The sequence below is a fragment of the Oryx dammah genome, unplaced genomic scaffold, assembly GCF_014754425.2.
Source record: "Oryx dammah isolate SB20612 unplaced genomic scaffold, SCBI_Odam_1.1 HiC_scaffold_3, whole genome shotgun sequence".
In the NCBI taxonomy this organism is placed as follows: domain Eukaryota; kingdom Metazoa; phylum Chordata; class Mammalia; order Artiodactyla; family Bovidae; genus Oryx; species Oryx dammah.
In genome coordinates, this window is record NW_024070187.1 from 15,587,327 (window position 1) to 15,611,349 (window position 24,023).

General features: G+C 40.4%; 1 protein-coding gene across 1 annotated transcript; it reads left to right on the plus strand.

Moving 5' to 3' along the window:
* Positions 1-5,536: 5,536 nt before the first annotated feature.
* Positions 5,537-5,863, plus strand: LOC120861734 (elongin-C-like). Its single transcript, XM_040237491.1, has one exon. The coding sequence runs from the start codon at positions 5,537-5,539 to the stop codon at positions 5,861-5,863; it is 327 nt and encodes a 108-aa protein (XP_040093425.1).
* Positions 5,864-24,023: the final 18,160 nt, after the last annotated feature.

Sequence of the window (24,023 nt, forward strand, 5' to 3'; positions counted from 1 at the left end):
GGCTCGGGGCGGCCGCCTCCCGCGGCGAGAGTGGTGGGCCTGCGTCGACGGGGCGCGGGGGCGGCTCCCGCCCGGGGCGGCGGTGGGGAGGGAGCCCGGGAGCTGCGTGCGGGGTGGCGTCCGGAGCCCAGGGCTACGTCTGGCCGGACTGACCCCACTCACCCTTCCTCCGAAGAGGAACCCGGGGTTTGTCTTTGTTTTTTCAATCTTGAGGTGTTCCCCGCCCCCCGCCCTTAATATTAAATTCTAAAGGAAATAGGCATTCAAGCTCCCAGTCCTTCACAGTTATAATCCAAGGCAAAGGAAAAAGAAACATTTCTCTATGATAAACACAGAATCTCAGTCAGAACGGAGAACTTTTCTCACTGAGTTACATACTGGGAAGAGCAAAGGGGAAGATGGAGGGAAACTGAAAGACAAACTTAACGTCCTCAAGATTTTTGCCAAGGGTTGGCTCATCCTGTTGGTATTCAGAAGAGAAGCTGTAGCACCCAAAGCAAGATCTCAGCTTCGCGTGTCTTCGTGAGGGAAATCTTTGAATCTCTGGCATGTCCCAGCATGCTAACTGGCAAGCAAGCGCTGGACTACATTACCCAAGTCGTTTTGCCATCTTATTCTGGCCGCAGTTACTCTGTGTTAGAAATGAAATTGTTCAAAAACATCGAATTCCGAATGGAATCCAGCAAGATGATATGTCTAATTACTGAATGATTATGCCGACCATAAAGTGAGTTGTAGGCTTGGAATAATGCAAAGTTCCCCTTTTAATTGTTGCCATGAATTAATGATACTTGGTGCTTTAATGCACCAGATGAATTATAAATAGGGTTTCAGTAGTTGGATTTGTAGTTTTTCTTTTTGGAATTTATCTTTATTCTTATTTCCACAATTCTGGTTAATTTTTCCTTTCCATTTTATACATTTACACTAATAAAGGACCCAAACAGTACCAAATGCTAAAATATACTCGTTCCTGCATGTGGAAGATACATTGTCAGATTCTTAGGTTTAAAACCTATGATTTTGTTAAATGTAAATTTTCAGAATCTTTAGAGAAAATTACACATATGACAATTCTGTCCTAGAAAACAGTATCATATTGATTAAAACTACTTGAATTTAACATTTTAGGTAGATAATGAAATACAATGTAAGAGAAAATAGTATAATGGGCTATCATATACTCATCAATTAGTCAACATTTGTCAATTCAGGATAATCTTGTTTCATCTATACTGGCACCAACGTCTACTCTCCTGAGATTATTTAGAAACAAATCTCAGACATACTATTTTATAGGTAAGCATTAAACATGTATCTTTCAATGCATAACATAATCACAATACTGTTATACCTAAAATCATTAAAAATAATGTATATCATCAAATATACAATTAACAGTTGTGTTTTGTAATAGTTTGTACTTTTGAGTTTTAGGATTTTCAACAATACATTATATTTCATCTACATAAAATGAGCAAGTGCTTTTCCACAGCATTGGCAGCTTTTCCACAAAAACCTAAGCCTCTGTGTGAGAAAAAGGTCACACCTTGCTTCATCAAGAAGATTATACAATAACAGTTTTCAACACTTCCTGGGAGCCCTTTGAAAAGTGGCTCAGAAAAAACAGCCACTTAACAGAATAATTAGGCAGTTGACTTTCTGCCCCTGGAATGTATCCTCTTGGGTGTAAGAAGCCCATTTTAATCACAGGTGTAGGGGATGAAGTTGAACCTTGTCTCTTTAGCGGAGACTCTTCTAAGAGGAGGACTAGAATGCTATGTTTTAACACTTCTTCCCCACGATCTTTTTTTTCTTCTTTTGGCCAGCCATGGGGAATCTCAGTTCCCCAACTAGGAATCGAACCCATGCCCCTTGCTTTGGGAGCACAGAGTCTTAACCACTGGACCTCCCTGCAATCTTTATCACCTAAGCTGCTTACACTTGTCCACTAATTCATCATAATATTTTCTAGCATTTTTATGAGTCTTTTTGCGTGACAGATTCTACAGTCTTTATGAAAATATATTATTTCACTCTACTGCTTCAAGACCCACGACTGCTGTCAGCCAAGAAGAGGAAAAAGGTGAAGGACTGAATGAATGTTTACTATGTACCAGGCACTGTGCTAGTCTCTTTAGATATATTTCCCCTGTTTAGTCCTCACAGTAACTCTATGGGATATTTTTCTTATCCCCATTTTACCAGAGGAAACTAAGACTTATATAAAGTTTAAGTAATCTTGGTAAAAATCATGAATCTGTAAATAGAACCAGAGCTTAAACCAGAGTCTATTTAGCATCAAAATCTTTGCTCTATTCACTACAAGCTATAGTTGGTTAATTTACATTTTTCTTCATAAAGCTATGCTAATTACAACATACTATTTTGCTTGTCAAAAGATTTTCAGTTTTACATATTTAGAATTTGTTCCAGTATTCTTTTGAATGGTGAATCTTAAAGTGTTTGAAATGCAAATTCTCAGGTCCCACCCCAGACCTACTGAACTCTGGAGATGGGAGCCAAGAGCAAGCTCTCCTGGTAATTCTGATATACTGGAAATTTTGAGAACCACTGCTTTGAATAGCAAAATGAAGCTGAATTGGTCCATTCTTTTTTTACATTGGGGGATAATAGTTCTTTTCTTCAGCACATTTCTCCAATTTGTTACCAACCACTGAAAGTGATATTTTGTAGGTGTGTGAGTGACTACAGTGCCAGAGTCCCCAGTATGGCAGTGTCACTCTTGCTAGTTTTGATGGGCAATGCTGAGACCAGGTCTGTGTCCAAAAGGAAAAAATGCTGTTATTGAAAGTGAGCACCACCACAGGTGCAGAGGGACATTTTTGCTGAATGTCAAATTCTGACATGTGCCACTGTTTGTCACCCCCAATTTGGGACTCATATTCTCTGTAACAGAAGTAGTGGGACCCTTGAGCAGCTGAACACCTATTTATATATATATATATATAAATGCTAATCCAGTTCCTTCTCTGTTGTCTCTGGCTTCCATCTTCCACAGCTTTTTTTTTTTTTACCCCCCTCTAGTTTTTAAATCACATTTGATCTTTGTAGAACAAGTTTTCCTCTTTTAGTGGCATTCCCTATTAGGAGTCCCTCTACCAATATGAAGACACAGTTTTCTTTTTTCTTCTCCTTATTCTGATCTGTTTACATATTTATTGCATTTTTAATAGGCCAGGTATTGGGGATACAAAGATTAATAGGATGTAACCTGTCCCCATATATATATGTATACATATATATCTTTTACGTATATCACTACTGACTTTCTTATATATGGATTTCTTTGATTTTTCTTTTTCTTAAAACTTACTTTTATTTTTTTCCCATGTTCCCTGTATATCTTCATTTCTTCTTTTTATTAGGGCATCCTAAGTTGAGTTCCAAGACTCACATTATGATAGGAAGAAATAATTTCACTGTTGTTCATATCATTTAGTCACCTATGTCGATGTCATTTAACTAGCATTTAAGTCTGAAGACAACTAAGATCCTAAAAGATTAAAAAAAAAGGGGGGGGGGACTATTAGGCAAATAATTACCACATACCCTAAGTGCAAAAAGTGCACTTACAGAAAATCCTGTCCAGTTCTCACTTAGAATATTTGGCTGTTATTTTAGCTATACAGTATTTCTGTGCCTATCCACTCACCCAGCCCACAGCAGGTTAGAAAGAATGAATTATGAGGCAGAGGAAGGAAACACTGTGCATATAGGCACAATGGCAGCAGCAACACCACTAGTTGGTAAAATAAATATAGGAGAGACAAGAAAATTGGGAGGAAGGTAGAAGTTAAAACGCATAGCAGCCTGAGGCAATTAGTTCAACAGAACAACCTTATATATTCCACTGAGAATATGATAAACATAGCCCACAGGTCTCTACCATCTGAGAATTTCTAAGCTGGTATTCTGAAGGGAATTGAATAGAGCGGACTGTCATTTACTGAGCATCTACTATATAGCTTGAAAACTCTTTAGAATATCACTCTTTTATATACAGATATTCATAGCTTGCCTCTCAACTACTAAGAAATCTCTGCTCTATACTCTGTTCCAGAAAACAAGGATATACAACCCATTTTTAGAATCTTAGAAACTTTGGCATATGAACAGGTTAGATTCCCAAAGCTCCTTTCTTCAAAAGTCCCAATACTCACAAATCCAGGGTGAACTCTCATAGGTCACAAATGTATTTCCACCAAACAGAAAAGTGAGTTTCTTTGAAGCTTTAGAACCCAGCTTACTCATCTCTTTTCTGTTGATACAAGATGTAAAGTGGTGCATCTCAAACTACAATGTGCTTGTGAATCACTTGAAGATCTTGTTAAAATGCAACTTCTGGTTGGGTAGATTTGGGAAGGGCTGAGGTTCTGAGTTTCTGGCCAGTTCCCAGGAGATGTTGATGCTTGTGGTCCACAACCACTCTGAGCTGCGAGGTTCCAAAGGCATCTTTTCATTTACATTTCAAAGTCCACTGAGGAAAGGAATGCCCTCCGAAGGGAGCCTTTTAGCAGCTACTGTGTATTCCTACCCACTCATGTGGATGAAAGAAGAGAGTGAAAAAGCTGGCTTCAAACTCAACATTCAAAAATGAAGATCATGGCGTCCAGTCCCATCACTTCATGGCAAATAGATGGGGAAACAATGGAAACAGTGAGAGACTTTATTTTCTTGGGCTCCAAAATCACTGCAGATGGTGACTGCAGCCATGAAATTAAAAGATGCTTGCTCCTTGGAAGAAAAGCTATGACCAACCTAGACAGCATATTAAAAAACAGAAGTATTACTTTGCCGACAAAGATCCATATAATCAAAGCTATGGTTTTACCAGTAGTCATGTATGAATGTGAGAGCTGGACCATAAAGAAGGCTGAGTGCCGAAGAATTGATGCTTTTGAACTGTGGTGCTGGAGAAGACACTTGAGAGTCCCTTGGACTGCAAGGAGATCAAACCAGTCCATCCTAAAGGAAATCAATCCTGAATATTCACTGGAAAGACTGATGCTAAAGCTGAAGCTCCAATACTTTGGCCACCTGATACGAAGAGTTGACTCATTGGAAAAGACCCTGATGCTGGGAAAGACTGAAGGCAAGAGGAGAAGGGGACAACAGAGGATGACATGGTTAGATGGCATCACCAACTTGATGGACATGAATTTGAGCAAGCTCTGGGAGATGGTGAAGAACAGGGAAGCCTGGCGTGCTGCAGTCCAAGGAGTCACAAAGAGTCACAGGCGACTGAGCAACTGAACCAACAATAACATATTGAAGTATAGATTAAAATGGGTCTGGGACATCCATGGCTTTCTACACCAGTAGTACTTTTTTAAGATAGTGACCCAGCAGAAATGATTCCTCCAACTTCCCCAGAACCCTTGGTGGCAGGCAGTTGGGGGTAGGTGGGGAGCCGTGGTGTAGATCTGGGGACCAGGTGTGGTGGACTGCGGGAATGCAGTCCCGCAACTACTGACATTCTTCTGGATGCAAAGTAGAATTTCATAAGAATCTAATGGATGGCAAAGAGAATACCTATGGTGGTCATGTGGGCCCTGATGCCATGTATGTCAAATCAGTATCTTCCGATGGTCATGAATTTATTGTAAAAAAAGAACATGAGCTAACATCAGGAAGAGTTAAAGCCATGTTGAGTGGTCCAGGTCAATTTGCTGAGAATGAAACTAATGTAGTCAATTTTAGAGAGATCTCTTCACGTGTGCTACCAAAAGTATGCATGTATTTCACCTACAAGTTTCATTCCATGGAGATTCTTGAATTCCCAATTATACCTGAAATTGCCCTGGTACTGCTGATAGATAGGAACTTCCTAGATTGTTAAAAAATAAATTATAATAAACTGTTAACTTTTTTCAGTATTTAATACCTATAGTTCAGTTAATAATTTTTTTAATCTATAGAATGTTGCCTGTGTGCAATTGAACTTTGAATTCATTGCAAAGCAGATTATCTTCTGTTCCTTTGCCTACCACAGTTGAAATTTGTTTGCTACATCAACAAATTAAGACATGAACAAATTGAGACATGAACAAATATGCCACTCTTAGGTGGTTTTGCCTTACCCTTAGACGTGATTTTTTAAATTAGAGCTGTGGGATACAGTAAATGCTGAAATTTAGGTATAAATTGAACATGTTCTATAGGTAATTAATGGGTTATATATTTTTATGTTTTTAAGTATTTTTCAAAAAACCTATTCTGATCTTATAGCAGTTGTTAGCATTATTAGAGTTATACAGTTGCATATCATTGCAAATAATTGCATTATAAACATATTTATAATTTAGCCAAAATATTGATTTTTATATCTGTCAGACTTGAGAGTTGAAATTTCTTAAGCATCTTTTGATAAATCTCAGTATTGTTTAAGTGTATCTTATCTTTTTGTTTATTGCTACAATTTAAGAACTTTATTTAAAATTTTGGAAGATTACTAAATACAGATTTAGAAGCAGGGACTTTTTAAACAGTAACCACACAGTCAACAGGTAAACTATACGACTTTCGATTCACGTGCATTGTGCATTTTGGTCAATCCAAAGTACTGTATTTTCATTGACTGTAAAGTTTCCTTTGCAATGTTAAAAAAAAAAAAAAGATAGCAAACCGCCTCCTAATGGGTTACTATGCTTGATGTTGACATTAATCATCTTGCCACCATTTTGCCAATTACTTTTCCTCTGGCTGAGTATTGTTTGTCCTAGAAAAATACTGTATTAGCATAGGCTGCCATAACAAAATAGCATAGCCTGACTGGCTTAAGCAACAGAAATTTCTTGTCTCACAGCTCTGGCAGCTGGAAGTCTGAGATCAGGGTTCTAGTGAGAGCTCTCTTCCTAGCTTGCAGGGCTCCAGCTTCTCACTGTTTTTTCATGGTGTGGGGAGAGTTCTCTCTCCTGTCTCTTCTTATAAGGGCACCAGTTCTATCAGATCAGGGTTCCAAACTTCTGACCTCATTTAACCTTAATCACCTCCTCAAAGGCCCTATTTCCAATACAGTCACATGAGGGGTAGTGGTGGTTATGTGAATGTAGAAGCAACAAATCAGAATCAGAGGGGCCTTTAGGTGATCCAACTGCTAGTTTCCTTTGGCTGCAAAACCCTTGTTTACTTATCAAGTGAAAATACTCTTGTTTTCCACCTCTGCTCTGACATGAAGGAGCTGGAAAGCTCTACCCCAGAAGAAAATTACTTTGTACAATCTTTAGTGCCATCTGCTGGAAGCAGGCAAAATTGATATACTGTTGCTCCAGAAAGCTGATTTTTTTTTTTAATGAAACTAAGTTAAAATATAAGGAGTTTCTTTATTACAGAAAATTAGTTTAAAAATTTTAAATCACTTTAAAGGATAAACTTCAGTCAGCTGAAAAAGAATCAGTTGTGTGAGACAATTCACTATTCAGAAAATGCCAGATTGAAAAAAATTCAAATTGGTATGAAATTTCAAAAATTTCATCTCAATTCATTTAGAGAGGACATACTTTAAAAAACAACTATGATTGCAAGATGTCTAAAAATTGCCTTATTAACAGTGTCCAAGAATTTGCAGGGTTGAAGGTATCCACACACTGGGACAAAAGTTCAGCAACTTGCACCCAGTTCCAGATTCCATCACCTGTCACTCTATTTGTCATTTGGATTTCGTTTAGTTTGATATTTTCAGTAATTAAAAAACTTTTATTAATATCCTTAAAGTCTTCAAAGTCATATCCAAGTCTAATTCCAGTAAAATTTAAACGTGTTATGGGCTGAATTGTGTTCCCTCATAATTCAAAAAGGGCTTCCCTGATAGCTCAGTTGGTAAAGAATCCGCCTCCAATCTGGGAGACCTGGCTGCGATCCTTGGGTTGGGAAGATCCCGTGGAGAAGGGAAAGGTTACCCACTCCAGTATCCTGGCGTGGAGAATTCCATGGACTGTATAGTCCCTGGGGTTGCAAAGAGTTGGACATGGCTGAGCGACTTTCAGTTTTCATAATTCAAATGTTGAAGTTCCAACCCCTAATAACTCAGAATGTGACTGTATTTGGAGATAGGACCTTTAAAGAGATAATTAAGGTAAAGTGAGGCCATATATCTATTTCTGCTTTATTGACTATGCCAAAGCCTTTGACTGTATGGATCACAATAAACTGTGGAAAATTCTGAGAGAGATGGGAATACCAGACCACCTGACCTGCCTCTTGAGAAATCTGTATGCAGGTCAGGAAACAACAGTTAGAACTGGTCATGGAACAACAGACTGGTTCCAAATAGGAAAAGGAGTACGTCAAGGCTGTATATTGTCACCCTGCTTACTTAACTTCTATGCAGAGTACATCATGAGAAACGCTGAGCTGGAAGAATCAAGATTGAATCAAGATTGCTGGGAGAAATATCAATAACCTCAGATATGCAGATGACACCACCCTTATGGCAGAAAGTGAAGAGGAACTCAAAGCCTCTTGATGAAAGTGAAAGAGGAGAGTGAAGAAGTTGGCTTAAAGCTCAACATTCAGAAAACGAAGATTATGGCATCTGGTCCCATCACTTCATGGCAAATAGGTGGGGAAACAGTGTCAGACTTTATTTTTGGGGGCTCCAAAATCACTGCAGATGGTGACTGCAGCCATGAAATGAAAAGACGCTTACTCCTTGGAAGAAAAGTTATGACCAACCTAGATAGCATATTCAAAAGCAGAGACATTACTTTGCCAACTAAGGTCCGTCTAGTCAAGGCTATGGTTTTTCCTGTGGTCATGTATGGATGTGAGAGTTGGACTCTGAAGAAGGCTGAACGCCGAAGAATTGATGCTTTTGAAGTGTGGTGTTGGAGAAGACTCTTGAGAGTCCCTTGGACTGCAAGGAGATCCAACCAGTCCATTCTGAAGGAGATCAGCCCTGGGATTTCTTTGGAAGGAATGATGCTAAAGCTGAAACTCCAGTACTTTGGCCACCTCATGTGAAGTGTTGACTCATTAGAAAAGACTTTGATACTGGGAGGGATTGGGGGCAGGAGGAGAAGGGGACGACAGAGGATGAAATGGCTGGATGGCATCACTGCCTTGATGCACGTGAATCTGAGTGAACTCCGGGAGATGGTGATGGACAGGGAGGCCTGGCATGCTGCGATTCATGGGGTCGCAAAGAGTTGGACACGACTGAGCGACTGAACTGAACTGAACTGAGGTCATATAGACCGGTCCTAAGCCATTATGGCTGGTGTCCTTATGCGAAGAGGAAGGACCTTGTTAGGACACAGAGACAAGGCACCCTCTGCAAGCCAGTGAACCCCGCTGAAACGCTGACCGCTAGCCCCCAGGACTATGAGAAAATAAATGTTTATTGTTTTAAGTCAACCAGTCTGTGGTATTTTGTTATGGCAATTCTAGCAGACTAAACAATGTCCTTCCTGTGGGGGGTCTTTCCTTTTCTCTAAATTATATTGAAGGAGAGTTTCTTTACTTCCTTGGTTCACCATCTCTTCATCTCTTTCAAAAAAGGTTTTTTTTTCTTATAACAGCCTTCTTCTTCACTAATGAAAAGTAGAAATCAAAGAGATTCCTAAAGACAGTTGCTGTGTAATAGACTAAAATAGTGCTTATCACACTCTAGCAAACATATGATGCTATAGGGTTCAAGTTACAGGAAACTTGGTATAAGAAGGGGTTATTTTAAACAAGAACTTCTCCCAGGAGATTTTCTCCTTTTAACTATAACAAAGCAGGGAATGTAGACAAACATTCAGGAAAAGAGATTGCATATTCTAAAGGATGCCACATGCTTTAAGAGAAGAATAGCGAAAGGCCTCCAGTCGTCTCCTTGGTGTGACTGGAGCCTAGGTACACCTCACCCCATGGCTTCTCACTTTTACACCATGTCGGGAAAAGGTAGGAAAAGGTAGTGAACAAAGTAGAAGCAAAACTCCTAGGGACTCGGGGATTGAAAGAGCAGGAGGAGGGACTTCCGTGGTGGTCTGGTGGCTAAGATTCCACAGTCCCATTGTAGAGGGCCTGGGTTCCATCCCTAGTCAGGGAGGTAGATCCCACATGCCACAGCTAGGACCTGCACAGTCAAATAAAAGAATAAAAAATAAACATTAAAAAAAGCAAAATAAAGTAAAAATAAAATATATATATATATATAAAAATTAAAAAAAAAAAAGAAAGAGCAGGAGGAGGTTTTAGTTGTCATGAGTAAGGAGCTTGTAAGAAGCTTCAGAGAGAGAAGAGATTATGTTGTAGGAGGTTTTCCTGTTTGCTTTTTCAGGGAAAGGCCTTGTTATTAATACATTTCTTTGGTGATGGTTTAGTCGCTATGTTGTGTCTGACTCTCACGACTGCCCTTTCTCAAACCCCCAAGGACTGTAGCCTGCCAGGCTCCTCTGACCATGGGGTTTCCCAGGCAGGAATACTGGAATGGGTTGCCATTTCCTTCTCCAGGGGATTTTCCTGACCCAGGCATCGAACCCAGGAAACTTATTTTGTAAACTATTTTGTAAATAAGTTTCCTTTAAGGACACTTTTAATACTAAAGATCTTTATTATTTACAAAATTAGTCCCATTATCTTTGAATGAGATGCCTCACAGACCCCGGATCACATGGTACCCAGTTATAGACTGCACAAACAATCCAAAAAGAATTTCCAGTCCTCATTGTTCTTATTTCCTGGATCTGGGGAGTTTCCATATATGAGTAAAGCGAGCCTTTCCTGTCTACTTTCCAAGACAAGATTAAAACAAACAGTTCTTTGTTTTCCATGAAACTGTAGTGGAGCTCTAAGTTGCGTAGCTGAAGCATATGCTCTAATCCATATACTTTCTCCATAACTACTAGTAGGAAAACTTGCAGTCCTGATGTCTATTAGTTTCTCCCCCTTCAACTAAAGTTTGGAAAATATGTGCTGTGAGACACACTCTGGGCTGAGTTAACATTTCTTCTCTGTGTGTTTTATTTTTATTTTTTGTAAATTAATTAATTTATTTTAATTGGAGGGTAATTACTTTACAATATTGTATTGGTTTTGCCAAACATTGACATGAATCCACCACGAGTGTACATGTGTCCCCCATCCTGAACCCCACCTCCCGCTTCCCTCCTCATCCCATCCCTCTGGGTCATCCCAGTGCACCAGCCCTGAGCGCCCTGTCTCATGCATGAAACCTGGACTGGCGATCTGTTTCACATATGATAAAGTGCATGTTTCAATGCTATTCTCTCAGATCATCCCACCCTTGCCTTCTCCCACAGAGTCCAAAAGACTGCTCTATACATCTGTGTCTCTTTTGCTGTCTCACATATAGGGTCATCGTTACCCTCTTTCTAAGTTCCATGTATATATGCTTTAATATACTCTATTGGTGTTTTTCTTTCTGATTTACTTAACTTTGTATAATAGGCTCCAGTTTTATACACTTCATTAGAACTGATTCAAATGCATTCTTTTTAAGCTGAGTAATGGACATGGAACAACAGACTGGTTCCACATAGGAAAAGGAGTACGTCAAGGCTGTATATTGTCACCCTGCTTATTTAACTTCTATGCAGAGTACATTATGAGAAACGCTGGGCTGGAAGAAGCACAAGCTGGAATCAACCTTGCTGGGAGAAATATCAATAACCTCAGATATACAGATGACACCACCCTTATGGCAGAAAGTGAAGAGGAACTAAAAAGCCTCTTGATGAGAGTGAAAGAGGAGAGTGAAAAAGTTGGCTTAAAGTTCAACATTCAGAAAATGAAGATCATGGCATCTGGTCCCATCACTTCATGGCAAATAGATGGGGAAACAGTGGAAACAGTGGCAGACTTTATCTTGTGGGCTCTAAAATCACTGCAGATGGTGACTGCAGCCATGAAATGAAAAGACGCTTACTCCTTGGAAGAAAGTTATGACCAACCTAGATAGCATATTCAAAAGCAGAGACATTACTTTGCCAACAAAGGGCCGTCTAGTCAAGGCTATGGTTTTTCCAGTGGTCATGTATGGATGCAAGATTTGGACTGTGAAGAAAGCTGAGCGCCGAAGAATTGATGCTTTTGAAGTGTGGTGTTGGAGAAGACTCTTGAGAGTCCCCTGGACTGCAAGGAGATCCAACCAGTTCATTCTAAAGGAGATCAGCCCTGGGTGTTCTCTGGAAGGACTGATGCTAAAGCTGAAACTCCAGTACTTCAGCCACCTCATGTGAAGAGTTGACTCATTGGAAAAGACTCTGATGCTGGGAGGGATTGGGGGTGGGAGGAAAAGGGGACGACAGAGGATGAGATGGCTGGATGGCATCACCGACTCGATGGACGTGAGTTTGAGTGAACTCCAGGAGATGGTGATGGACAGGGAGGCCTGGCGTGCTGCGATTCATGGGGTCGCAAAGATTTGGACACGACTGAGCGACTGAACTGAACTGAATACTCCATTGTGTATATGTGCCCCAATTTTCTTATCCATTCATCTGCCGATGGACATCTAGGTTGCTTCCATGTCCTGCTTTTTGTAAACAGTGCTGTGATGAACATTGGGGTACACGTGTCTCTTTCAATTCTGGTTTCCTCGGAGTATATGCCCAGCAGTGGGATTGCTGGGTCATATGGCAGTTCTATTTCCAGTTTTTTAAGGAATCTCCACACTGTTCTCCATAGTGGCTGTACTAGTTTGCTTTCCCACCAACAGTGTAAGAGGGTTCCCTTTTCTCCACACCCTCTCCAGCATTTATTGTTTATAGACTTTTTGATAGCAGCCATTCTGACCAGTGTGAAATGATACCTTATTGTGGTTTTAATTTGCATTTCTCTGATAATGAGTAATGTTGAGCATCTTTTCATGTGTTTGTTCGCCATCTGTATGTCTTCTTTGGAGAAATGTCTATTTAGTTCTTTGGCCCATTTTTTGATTGGGTCATTTATTTTTCTGGAATTGAGCTTCAGGATCTGCTTGTATATTTTTGAGATTAATTCTTTGTCAGTTGCTTCATTTGCTTTTATTTTCTCCCATTCTGAAGGCTGTCTTCACCTTGCTTATAGTTTCCTTTGTTGTGAAAAAGGCTTTAAGTTTAATTAGGTCCCATTTGTTTATTTTTGCTTTTATTTCCATTACTCTGGGAGGTGGGTCATAGAGGATCTTGCTGTGATTTATGTCAGAGAGTGTTTTGCCTATGTTTTTCTCTAGGAGTTTTATAGTTTCTGGTCTTGCATTTAGATCTTTAATCCATTTTGAGTTTATTTTTGTGTATGGCATTAGAAAGTGTTCTAGCTTCATTCTTTTACAAGTGGTTGACCAGTTTTACCAGCACCACTTGTTGAAGAGATTGTCTTTTCTCCATTGTATATTCTTGCCTCCTTTGTTGAAGATAAGATGTCCATAGGCGTGTGGATTTATCTCTGGGTTTTCTATTTTGTTCCATTGATCTATATTTCTGTCTTTGTGCCAGTACAATACTGTCTTGATGACTGTGGCTTTGTAGTAGAGCCTGAAGTCAGGCAGGTTGATTCCTCCAGTTCCATTCTTCTTTCTCAAGATTGCTTTGGCTATTCGAGGTTTTTTGTATTTCCATAAAAATTGTGAAAGTGTTTGTTCTAGTTCTCTGAAAAATATCGTTGGTAGCTTGATAGGGATTGCATTGAATCTATAGATTTCTTTGGGTAGTATACACATTTTCACCATATTGATTCTTCCGATCCATGAACATGGTATATTTCTCCATCTATTTGTGTCATCTTTGATTTTTTATCAGTGTTTTATAGTTTTCTACATATAAGTCTTTTATCCCTTTAGGTAGATTTATTCCTAAGTATTTTATTCTTTTCTCTGCAATGGTGAATGGAATTGTTTCCTTAATTTCTCTGTTTTCTCATTGTTAGTGTATAGGAATGCAAGGGATTTCTATGTGTGTTAATTTTATGTCCTGCAACTTTACTATATTCATTGATTAGCTGTAGTAATTTTCTGGTGAAGTCTTTAGGGTTTTCTATGTAGAGGATCATGTCATCCGCAAACAGTGAGAGTTTTACTACTTTTCCAATCTGGAGTCATTTTATACCTTTTTTCTTCTCTGATTGCTGTGGCTAAAACTTCCAAAACTATGTCAAATAGCAGTGGTGAGAGTGGGCACCCTTGTCTTGTTCCTGTCTTTAGGGGAAATGCTTCTAATTTTTCACCATTGAGGATAATGTTTGCTGTGGGTTTATCATATATGGCTTTTATTATGCTGAGGTATGTTCCTTCTATGCCTGCTTTATGGAGGGTTTTTCTCATAAATGGATGTTGAATTTTGTCAAAGGCTTTCTCTGCATCTATTGAGATAATCATATGGTTTTTATCTTTCAATTTGTTAATGTGGTGTATCACATTGATTGATTTGCAGATATTGATTTGCCTGCTTGGTCATGATGTTTGATCTTTTTAATATGTTGTTGGATTTTGTTTGCCAGAATTTTGTTGAGGATTTTTGCATCTATGTTCATCAGTGATATTGGCCTGCAGTTTTCTTTTTTTGTGGCATCTTTCTGTGGTTTTTGTATTAGGGTGATGGTGGCCTCATAAAATAAGTTTGGAAGTTTACCTTCTTCTGCAATTTTCTGGAAGAGTTTGAGTGGGATAGGTGTTGAAAGGAAGTGAAAGTGAAGTCATTCAGTCGTGTCCAACTCTTTGCGACCCCATGGACTATAGCCTACAGGCTCCTCCATCCATGGGGTTTTCCAGGCAAGAATACTGGACTGGGTTGCCATTTAGCTCTTCTCTAAATTTTCGGTAGAATTCACCTGTGAAGCCACCTGGTCCTGGGCTTTTGTTTGTTGGAAGATTTTTTATTACACTTTCGATTCCCGTGCTTGTGATGGGTCTGTTAAGATTTTCTATTTCTTTCTGGTTCAGTTTTGGAAGGTTATACTCTTCTAAGAATTTGTCCATTTCTTCCAAGTTGTCCATTTTATTGGCAAATAGTTGCTGATAGTAGTCTCTTATGATCCTTTGTATTTCTGTGTTGTCTATTTTGATTTTTCCATTTTCATTTCTAATTTTGTTGATTTGATTCTTCTCCCTGTCTTTCTTGATGAGTCTGGCTAATGGTTTGTCTATTTTATTTATCTTCTCAAAGAACCAGCTTTTAGTTTTGTTGATTTTTGCTGTAGTCTTCTTTGTTTCTTTTTCATCTATTTCTGCTGTAATTTTTATGTCTTTCCTTCTACTAACCCTGGCGTTCTTCATTTATTTTCTAGTTGTTTTAGGTGTAAAGTTAGGTTATTTATTTGATTTTTCTCTTGTTTCTTGAGGTAAGCTTGTATTGCTCTGAACCTTCCCCTTAGCACTGCTTTTACTGAATCCCATAGGCTTTGGGTTGTTGTGTTTTCCTTTTCATTCATTTCTATGCATATGTTGATTTCTTTTGTGATTTGTTGTTATTCAGAAGTGTGTTGTTTAGCCTCCATATGTTTGTATTTTTAATAGTTTTCTTCCTGTAGTTGACATCTAATTTTACCACATTGTGATAAGAAAAGATGCTTGAAATGATTTCAAGTTTTTTGAATTTACCAAGGCTAGATTTATGGCCCAGAATGTGATCTATCCTGGAGAAGGTTCCGTGTGCATTTGAGAAAAAGGTGAAATTCATTGTTTGGGGGTGAAATGTCTTATAGATACCAATTAGATCTAACTGGTCCATTGCATCATTTAAAGTTTATGTTTCCTTGCTAATTTTCTGTTTAGTTGATCTATCCATAGGTGTGAGTGGGGTATTAAAGTCTCCCACATTATCGTATTACTGTTAATTTCCTCTTTCATACTTAGCATTTGCCTTACATATTGCAGTGCGCCTATGTTGGGTGCATATATATTTATATTGTTATATCTTCTTTTTGGATTGATCCTTTGATCATTATGTAGTGTCCTTCTTTGTCTCTTTTCATGGCCTATGTTTCAAAGTCTATTTTATCTGATATGAGTATTGCTACTCCTGCTTTCTTTTGGTCTCCATTTGTGTGAAATATCTTTTTCCAGCCCTTCACTTTCAGTCTGTAAGTGTCCCTTATTTTGAGGTGGGTCTCTTGTAGACAACATATATAGGGGTCTTGTTTTTGTATCTGTTCAGCCAGTCTTTGTCTTTTGGTTGGGGCATTCAACCCATTTACATTTAAGGTAATTATTAATAAGTGTGATCCTGTTGCCATTTACTTTTTTGTTTTGGGTTCAAGTTTATAAACCTTTTCTGTGTTTCCTGCCTAGAGAAGATCCTTTAGCAGTTGTTGGAGAGCTGGTTTGGTGGTGCTGAATTCTGTCAGCTTTAGCTTGTCTGTAAAGCTTTTGATTTCTCCTTCATATCTGAATGAGACCCTTGCTGGGTACAGTAATCTGAGTTGTAGGTTTTTCTCTTTCGTCACTTTAAGTATGTCTTGCCATTCCCTTCTAGTCTGAAGAGTTTCTATTGAAAGATCAGCTGTTATCCTTATGGGAATCCCCCTGTGTGTTATTTGTTGCTTTTCCTTTGCTGCTTTTAATATTTGTGCTTTGTGTTTTATTAATATGTGTCTTGGGGTGTTTTGCATTGGGGTGTTTTACTTCAGAGGTTTATCCTGTTTGGGACTCTCTGGGTTTCTTGGACTTGGGTGGCTATTTCCTTCCCCATTTTAGGGAAGTTTTCAACTATTATCTCCTCAAGTATTTTCTCATGGCCTTTCTTTTTGTCTTCTTCTTCTGGGATTATTCTTCTTCTCCTTGAATGTTGAGGTGTTTAACATTGCTCCAGAGGTCTCTGAGGTTGTCCTCATTTTTTAAAATTCTTTTTTCTTTTTTCCTCTCTGCTTCATTTATTTCCACCATTCAATCTTCCACCTCACTTATCCTATCTTCTGCCTCAGTTATTCTACTGTTGGTTCTCTCGAGTGCTTTTGATCTCAGTTACTGCATTATTCATTATTGATTGACTCTTCTTTATTTCTTCTAGGTCCTTGTTAAACATTTCTTGCATCTTCTCAATCCTTGTCTGTAGGCTATTTATCTGTAACTCCATTTTGTTTTCAAGATATTGGATCATCTTTACTATCATTATTCTGAATTTTTTTTTCAGGTAAAGTCCCTATCTTCTCCTCTTTTGTTTGGTTTGGTGGGCATTTATCATGTTCATTTACCTGCCTTTTCATTTTGTTTAGATTGCTGTGTTTGGGGTGGCCTTTCTGTATGCTAGAAGATTGTGGTTCCTCTTTATTGTGGAGCTTGCTCCCTGTGGGTGGGGTTGGATGAGTGGCTTGTCAAGGTTTCCTGGTTAAGGAAGCTTGCATCGGTGTTCTGGTAGGTGGAGCTGGATCTTTTCTCTCTGGAGTGAAGAAATGTCCAGTAGTGTGTTTTGAGGTGCCTGTGGGTTTGGTGTGACTTTGAGCAGGCTGTATTTTAATGCTCAGGGCTATGTTCCTGCATTGTTGGAGAATTAGCACGGCATATCTTGCTCTGGAACTTGTTGGCTTTTGGGTGGAGCATGGTTTCAGTGTAGGTACGGAGGCTTTTGGATGAGCGCTTGTTGATTAATGTTCCCTGGAGTCAGGAGTTTTCTGGTGTTCTCAAGTTTTGGATTTAAGCCTCCTGCCTCTGGCTTTTAGTCTTATTCTTACAGTAGCCTCAAGACTTCTTCATTCATACAGCACAGATGATAGAACATCTAGGTTAATGGTGAAAAGATTCTCCACAGTCTGGAACACCCAAAGAGGTTCACGGAGTTACATAGAGAAGAGAAGAGGGAGGAGGGGGATAGAGGTGACCAGGTGGAGAAGAGGGGGAGTCAAAAGGGGAGAGACCAATCTAGCCAGTGATCAGTTCCCTAAGTGTTCTCCACAGTCCAGAACACCCAGGTAGATTCACAGAGTTTAGAGAAGAGAGGGGTAGGGAGGAGATAGAGGTGACCTGGGGGAGAAAAGGGAGAGTCAAAAGGGGAGAGAGCAATCAAGCCAGTGATCACACCCCTAAGCAAACATGGGTACTAAAGATCAGATTCTGAGAGGCACAAAATTGATAACAAATACCAAAAGCAAAGATTAAAAATCTAGAGTAGAGGTTAGACTCTGAAAAAATACAATATTACAAATACAAAACAAAATCAATCACAAAAATTATTTTAAAAAATGAAATTTGCTTTAAAAATAGGGTCTTTTTTTGGAAGGTAATAGTAGATTATAAAAATGAAAATTAAAGCAGTAATAAGCGTCTGCCTACAATGCGGGAGACCTGGGTTCAATCCCTGGGTCGGGAAGATCCCCTGGAGAAGGAAATGGCAACCCACTCCAGTATTCTTGCCTGGAGAATCCCATGGACAGAGGAGCTTGTCGGCTACAGTCCATGGGGTCACAAAGAGTCAGACATGACTGAGCGACTTCACACACAAAGAACTTAAACATAAAAAAGTTTAAAAATGATAATAGTAAAAATATATGTAATATATATATATATGTAATATATATATATATAGGAATTTCTCTGGAGCTGTTGAGGGCAGTGTTGGGTCAGTTCAGTTTCAGATAGTTCTTTGTTCCAACTTATACTTCTTCTCAAAGTCTATAGGCCCCTCCCAATGCTTAGTCAATGCTAATTACTGTTTAATCTGTTGCACCTGTGATTTCCAGAGCGGTTCCCTCTTCTTTGTTTATTTTGGCTTCCTCTGTTTGCAAGTCTCTTCAGTGTCTAATTTCCACCCTGACACAAGGGGGCAAAGGTGGTCACTTATTTAGGCTCACTTGTTCAGTTGTGCTGTGGGAAGGGAGGAACACTGCAAACAAATACCACTGGTGCATTTGGAGAGTGCTCACAGTATATGGACCACACTGGGTTTGCCCCAGCTCACGGCATGTGTGCTTTCCCAGTGTACACTGCTCAGGCTCCAGGTTGCTCTGCAGGGAGACCGTCTAAAATGGACCCTGAGTTTCATGCACTTCCCAGGTATAAGCTGCTCAGGTTCAGGTTCTTGGGTACTCCACAAAGGCACAGACTCAGTTGGGTGTGCGTTTGGTGCCCTTCCCAGATCCGAGCAGCTCAGGTGACCAGGTACTTGGTGAGCACACTGTCCCAGGTGGGCTGTGTGTCTTAATCACCTCCCCAGCCCCAGCTGCTGGGTTTTCCGGGTGTGCCGTGAGAGCACCATCTCAGGTGTGCTGTGCGTCTCCTCTGGGGAGCTGATTTCTGGCTGCAGCCCTCTTGGCAAATGTCAACTGTCCAGGATCCCAGAAAGACTTGGTTAGCAACTGGGAGCCTGCTCACAGTTTGGTGGAGGATGCCATCTCTGGTGCTGAGATTACCCCTTGCCTTCCGGTTCTGGTTGTAGCCCACCTGTCTCTCTGCCTCCAGCAGGGGGATGGGAGGGTCCACAGCTGGCTAGCTGTCCTTTGGTATTCACTCAGTCCTTCGTTCTGTGAGTGGGCCAGGCTCTGCCTCAGGTTAGAGCTTTTCATGGGAGTGTTCTCTCTGTCTCTCACTCTCTTTTTTTTCCCTCTCTCTGGCTATCCCACTGGTTTGACTGCTATCTCACTGTTAGCTCCCTCAGATTGTTCTCAGGGCTTTCAGGCCCAGTCCTTACCCTAAGCAATGCAGCCCATGCCTCCCTGTTCAGCCCCGCTCGCTGGTGGCAGACACAAGCATCTGGGCTACTTCTCCCCGGGAGTTGCAGTTAGGCGCGTATTCTGTGGGGGATTTTTTTCCCCTCCCAGTTATGTTGCCCTCTGAGATTCCAAAACTCCCCACAGACCCACAGGTGAGAGGGTTTCCTGGTGTTTGGAAACTTTCCCTCCTTCACAACTCCCTCCCTGGGTCAGGTCTCCATCCCTAATTCTTTTGTCTCTCTTTTTGTCTTTTATATTTTGTCCTACCTCCTTTTAAAGAGAATGGGCTGCCTTTCTGGGTGCCTGGTGTCTTCCGTCAGCGTTCAGAAGTTGTTTTGTGAAAGCTGCTCAGCATTCAAATGAACTTTTGATGAATTTGTGAGGGAGAAAGTGGTCTCCCTGTCATATCCCTCTGCCATCTTAGTACCACCCCTCTGTGTGTGTTTTATGTTGTAATTGGCCTACCAGGCTAAAGAAATCAAAAGTTGTAATGGCTGCAAATACACGAATTCTTGTGTTCTTTGCCAACATGAAATGTGTAAATTTTGATGGTTCATCTGCACACATAAGCTATAGACAAAGTCGTAATTCTGCTGCAAGATCATGAGGCACAAGCGATAAGAACTAGATGCAAATCACTTGACTTTCGTAAGTCACATGTTCACTTTCAAAATAAAGTAGAAGTTGGAGGTAAAAATAAGGATTGTTGCTATTTCTTGAGCACCTATGAAGCACCAGGCATTGTTCTAGGTTCATTAAAATGTTATTACCACAAAATAGTAGACTTTTAAAACATAATTCTAAGGAGGAGAACTCTGAAAGTCAAAATGCTTAAGAAACTCCCCTCAAGCTCACAATTATCCCAGTAATTCAGTGAGTGGGATGAGAAATGAGGACAGTCATAGAGGAAGAAGGGATGGTTGCCTGGAAGACTCCAAGATTCCCGTGCAAATTTAGCTGACCCAGTTTCCAGTAGCTGGTGATGTCCATTAAGAGGATTTTCTCTTCTGTGCCTTAGTTGAGTGAGAAAAAGTATGAGAGATTACAAGCATATAGAGAAAAAAGCCATTTCCCACTCCTCCCCAAGCCTAGACACTTCAATGAGCAGATTACTGAGAACTTAAAAAATATATGTCTCAGCAAATTTTACCCAGGCAGTGATGATGTTCAGTACCATTTTGTTTCATTTTTTAAAATTACCAGAAAACAATCTAGTTGTTGTTGCTGTTCAGTAGCTAAGTCTTGTCCAACTCTTTGTGACCCCATGAACTGCAGCATGCCAGGCTTCCCTAAACTTCACCATCTCCAGGAGTTTGCTCAAACTCATGGTCCACTGAGTCAGTGATGCCATCCAGCCATCTCATCCTCTAGTTAGATTACTAAAAATACTCGGTCACTAACGAATCTTTCAAAAAGTTCTCTTTTATAGTTGGACTTTTTAAAACACTCAGTATCTGAGGCACTAAAATGCAACAGCCTTCCCCTTAAAAAAGATTTAAAAAGCAGCGTCCCCACAGCCGCTTGTCTTGATTTTCTCCTGCTATGGTATAAACTGATGGTGGGCTTCCATCGCCATCTGGTGGACTATGTGTAGACGTGTTGAGTGGACCACTTGAGTAGGCAACTTGGCAAACCAGTTAAATCACAGTTCCTTCACTGGCTGGGGCTGGGTAAAATAATCTAGTCTCAATTTGGAATCTCTCTTGAAAGGAGGAGCTATACATGTTGGAGCTCTAGGAGGCCATTGACAACCTTAGGGAATGTTTTTCAACAGCTTTTCCTCCCTTGCCTGTGATTCCATCATGGTTATCAGGGAAGGAAAGAAAGGAGGAAAAGGATGAAAGAATGAATGAAAGGCAACTGTAAGACATGCGGAGAGGAGGAACAGAGAACACTTCTGCCTGCTGGGGACAGGTGACGAAGGACCTGATTACAGCTCCTTTCAGTTTCCACTGCAGTTCTGCACCTTATGGGAATAATCTCCTCTCCTTTCCATTTAAGATACTTTGTTTCTTGCAGTCAAATGAATTTAAACAGACACCCCCGGCCTAGGTTCTTGCATGACTCCGGATAAAATTATTAAATGAAATGTCTTCAGACCCAGTTCAAAAGTCAATCCCCAGTCTCACTATTATAGTTTAATCACCTTGTATGGGCTTGCAGTTATATGGTAAATATTTCAAAAGTGCTTGCTCTGTGCAATGCACAGTGCTTGTCAGTCCTAGGAATGCAAAGACTCAGTTCAGTTCAGTCCCTCAGTCGTGTCCGACTCTCTGCGACCCCATGAATCGCAGCACGCCAGGCCTCCCTGTCCATCACCATCTCCCGGAGTTCACTCAGACTCACGTCCATCGAGTCCGTGATGCCATCCAGCCATCTCGTCCTCCGTCGTCCCCTTCTCCTCCTGCCCCCAATCTCTCCCAGTATCAAGGTCTTTTCCAATGAGTCAACTCTTCGCATGAGGTGGCCAAAGTACTGGAGTTTCAACTTTAGCATCATTCCTTCCAAGGAAATCCCAGGGTTGATCTCCTTCAGAATGGACTGCTTGGATCTCCTTGCAGTCCAAGGGACTCTCAAGAGTCTTCTCCAACACCACAGTTCAAAAGCATCAATTCTTCGGTGCTCAGCCTTCTTCACAGTCCAACTCTCACATCCATACATGACCACAGGAAAAACCATAGCCTTGACTAGACGGACCTTAGTCGGCAAAGTAATGTCTCTGCTTTTGAATATACTGTCTAGGTTGGTCATAACTTTTCTTCCAAGGAGTAAGCGTCTTTTCATTTCATGGCTGCAGTCACCATCTGCAGTGATTTTGGAGCCCCCCAAAATAAAGTCTGCCACTGTTTCCACTGTTTCCCCATCTATTTCCCATAAAGTGATGGGACCGGATGCCATGATCTTCGTTTTCTGAATGTTGAGCTTTAAGCCAACTTTTTCGCTCTCCTCTTTCATTTTCCTCAAGAGGCTTTTTAGCTCCTCTTCACTTTCTGCCATAAGGGTGGTGTCATCTGCATATCTGAGGTTATTGATATTTCTCCCGGCAATCTTGATTCCAGCTTGTGTTTCCTCCAGTCCCGCATTTCTCATGATGTACTCTGCATAGAAGTTTAATAAGCAGGGTGACTATATACAGCCTTGACGTACTCCTTTTCCTATTTCATATGGTAAATATTTCAAAAGTGCTTGCTCTGTGCAATGCACAGTGCTTGTCAGTCCTAGGAATGTAAAGACTAGCAGGAGATAATAGTTTCTTAGTGGGTTTCCCTGGTGGCTCTGTCGGTAAAGAATCCGCCTGCAATGAGGGAGACCTGGGTTCGATCCCTGGATTGGGAAGATCCCCTGGAGGAGGGCATGGCAACCCACTCCACTACTCTTGCCTGGAGAATCCCCATGGACAGAGGAGCCTGGTAGACTGCAGTCCATGTGGTCGAAAAGAGTCGGACATGACTGAATGACTAAGCACGATAGTTTCTTGGGGAGAGGAAATAACATACAAAGATAATAATAGGTAACCAGTTCCATGACAGAAGTATAAGAAAAGTGATTTGGGACAAAGAAAAGTGCAAGTTATTAAGATTAAAAAAAATTTACCAGTGCTGAAGTGCTAACAACGTGATGAGAAGTATGTTACCATCTGAAGATTTGGTGCAGAATAAAATATAATCTCATAGTTTAAGGAGCTTAAGTTTTATCACAAAGATAAGTGTAAATGTATTTGGCAGCCAAAGGAGCACCAAACCGTGTGTTTAAGGGGCAGATCTGAGAAGGCACCCAGAGAGGAGATATCTACATTGATATTGAAAGGTTTAAAAGTTAAGTAGGAATAGATGAAGATGGGTTAGAAGAAAAGATTTCACAGAGGAAACTTGCAAATACAGAATGCTGGTATTGAAACAGTTCTCTCAGCAGCTGCTGCTGCTGCTAAGTCGCTTCAGTCGTGTCCGACTCTGCGCGACCCCATAGATGGCAGCCCACCAGGCTCCCCCGTCCCTGGGATTCTCCAGGCAAGAATATGGGAGTGGGTTGCCATTTCCTTCTCCAGTGCATGAAAGTGAAAAGTGAAAGTGAAGTCGTTCAGTCGTGTCCGACTCTTTGCGACCCCATGGACTGCAGCCCACCAGGCTCCTCCGTCCACGGGATTTTCCAGGCAAGAGTACTGGAGTGGGGTGCCATTGCCTTCTCCTCTGTCAGCAGCATTAGATATTAACTTTCAGATTCTGTTACTTTCCACTTTTCTGTTTTTCCTCTTACCTGTCTGGCTCCTTCTTTTTTTTTAAGTGTAATTTTTTTTGAGCTATAGTTGATGCACAGTATCATAGAAGTTCTAAGCATAGAACATAATGATTCACTCTGTTTATGGTTTTTTAAATAAAATATTGGCTATATTCTCTGTGTCGTACAATATATCCTTGTAGTTTATTTATTTTGTAAAC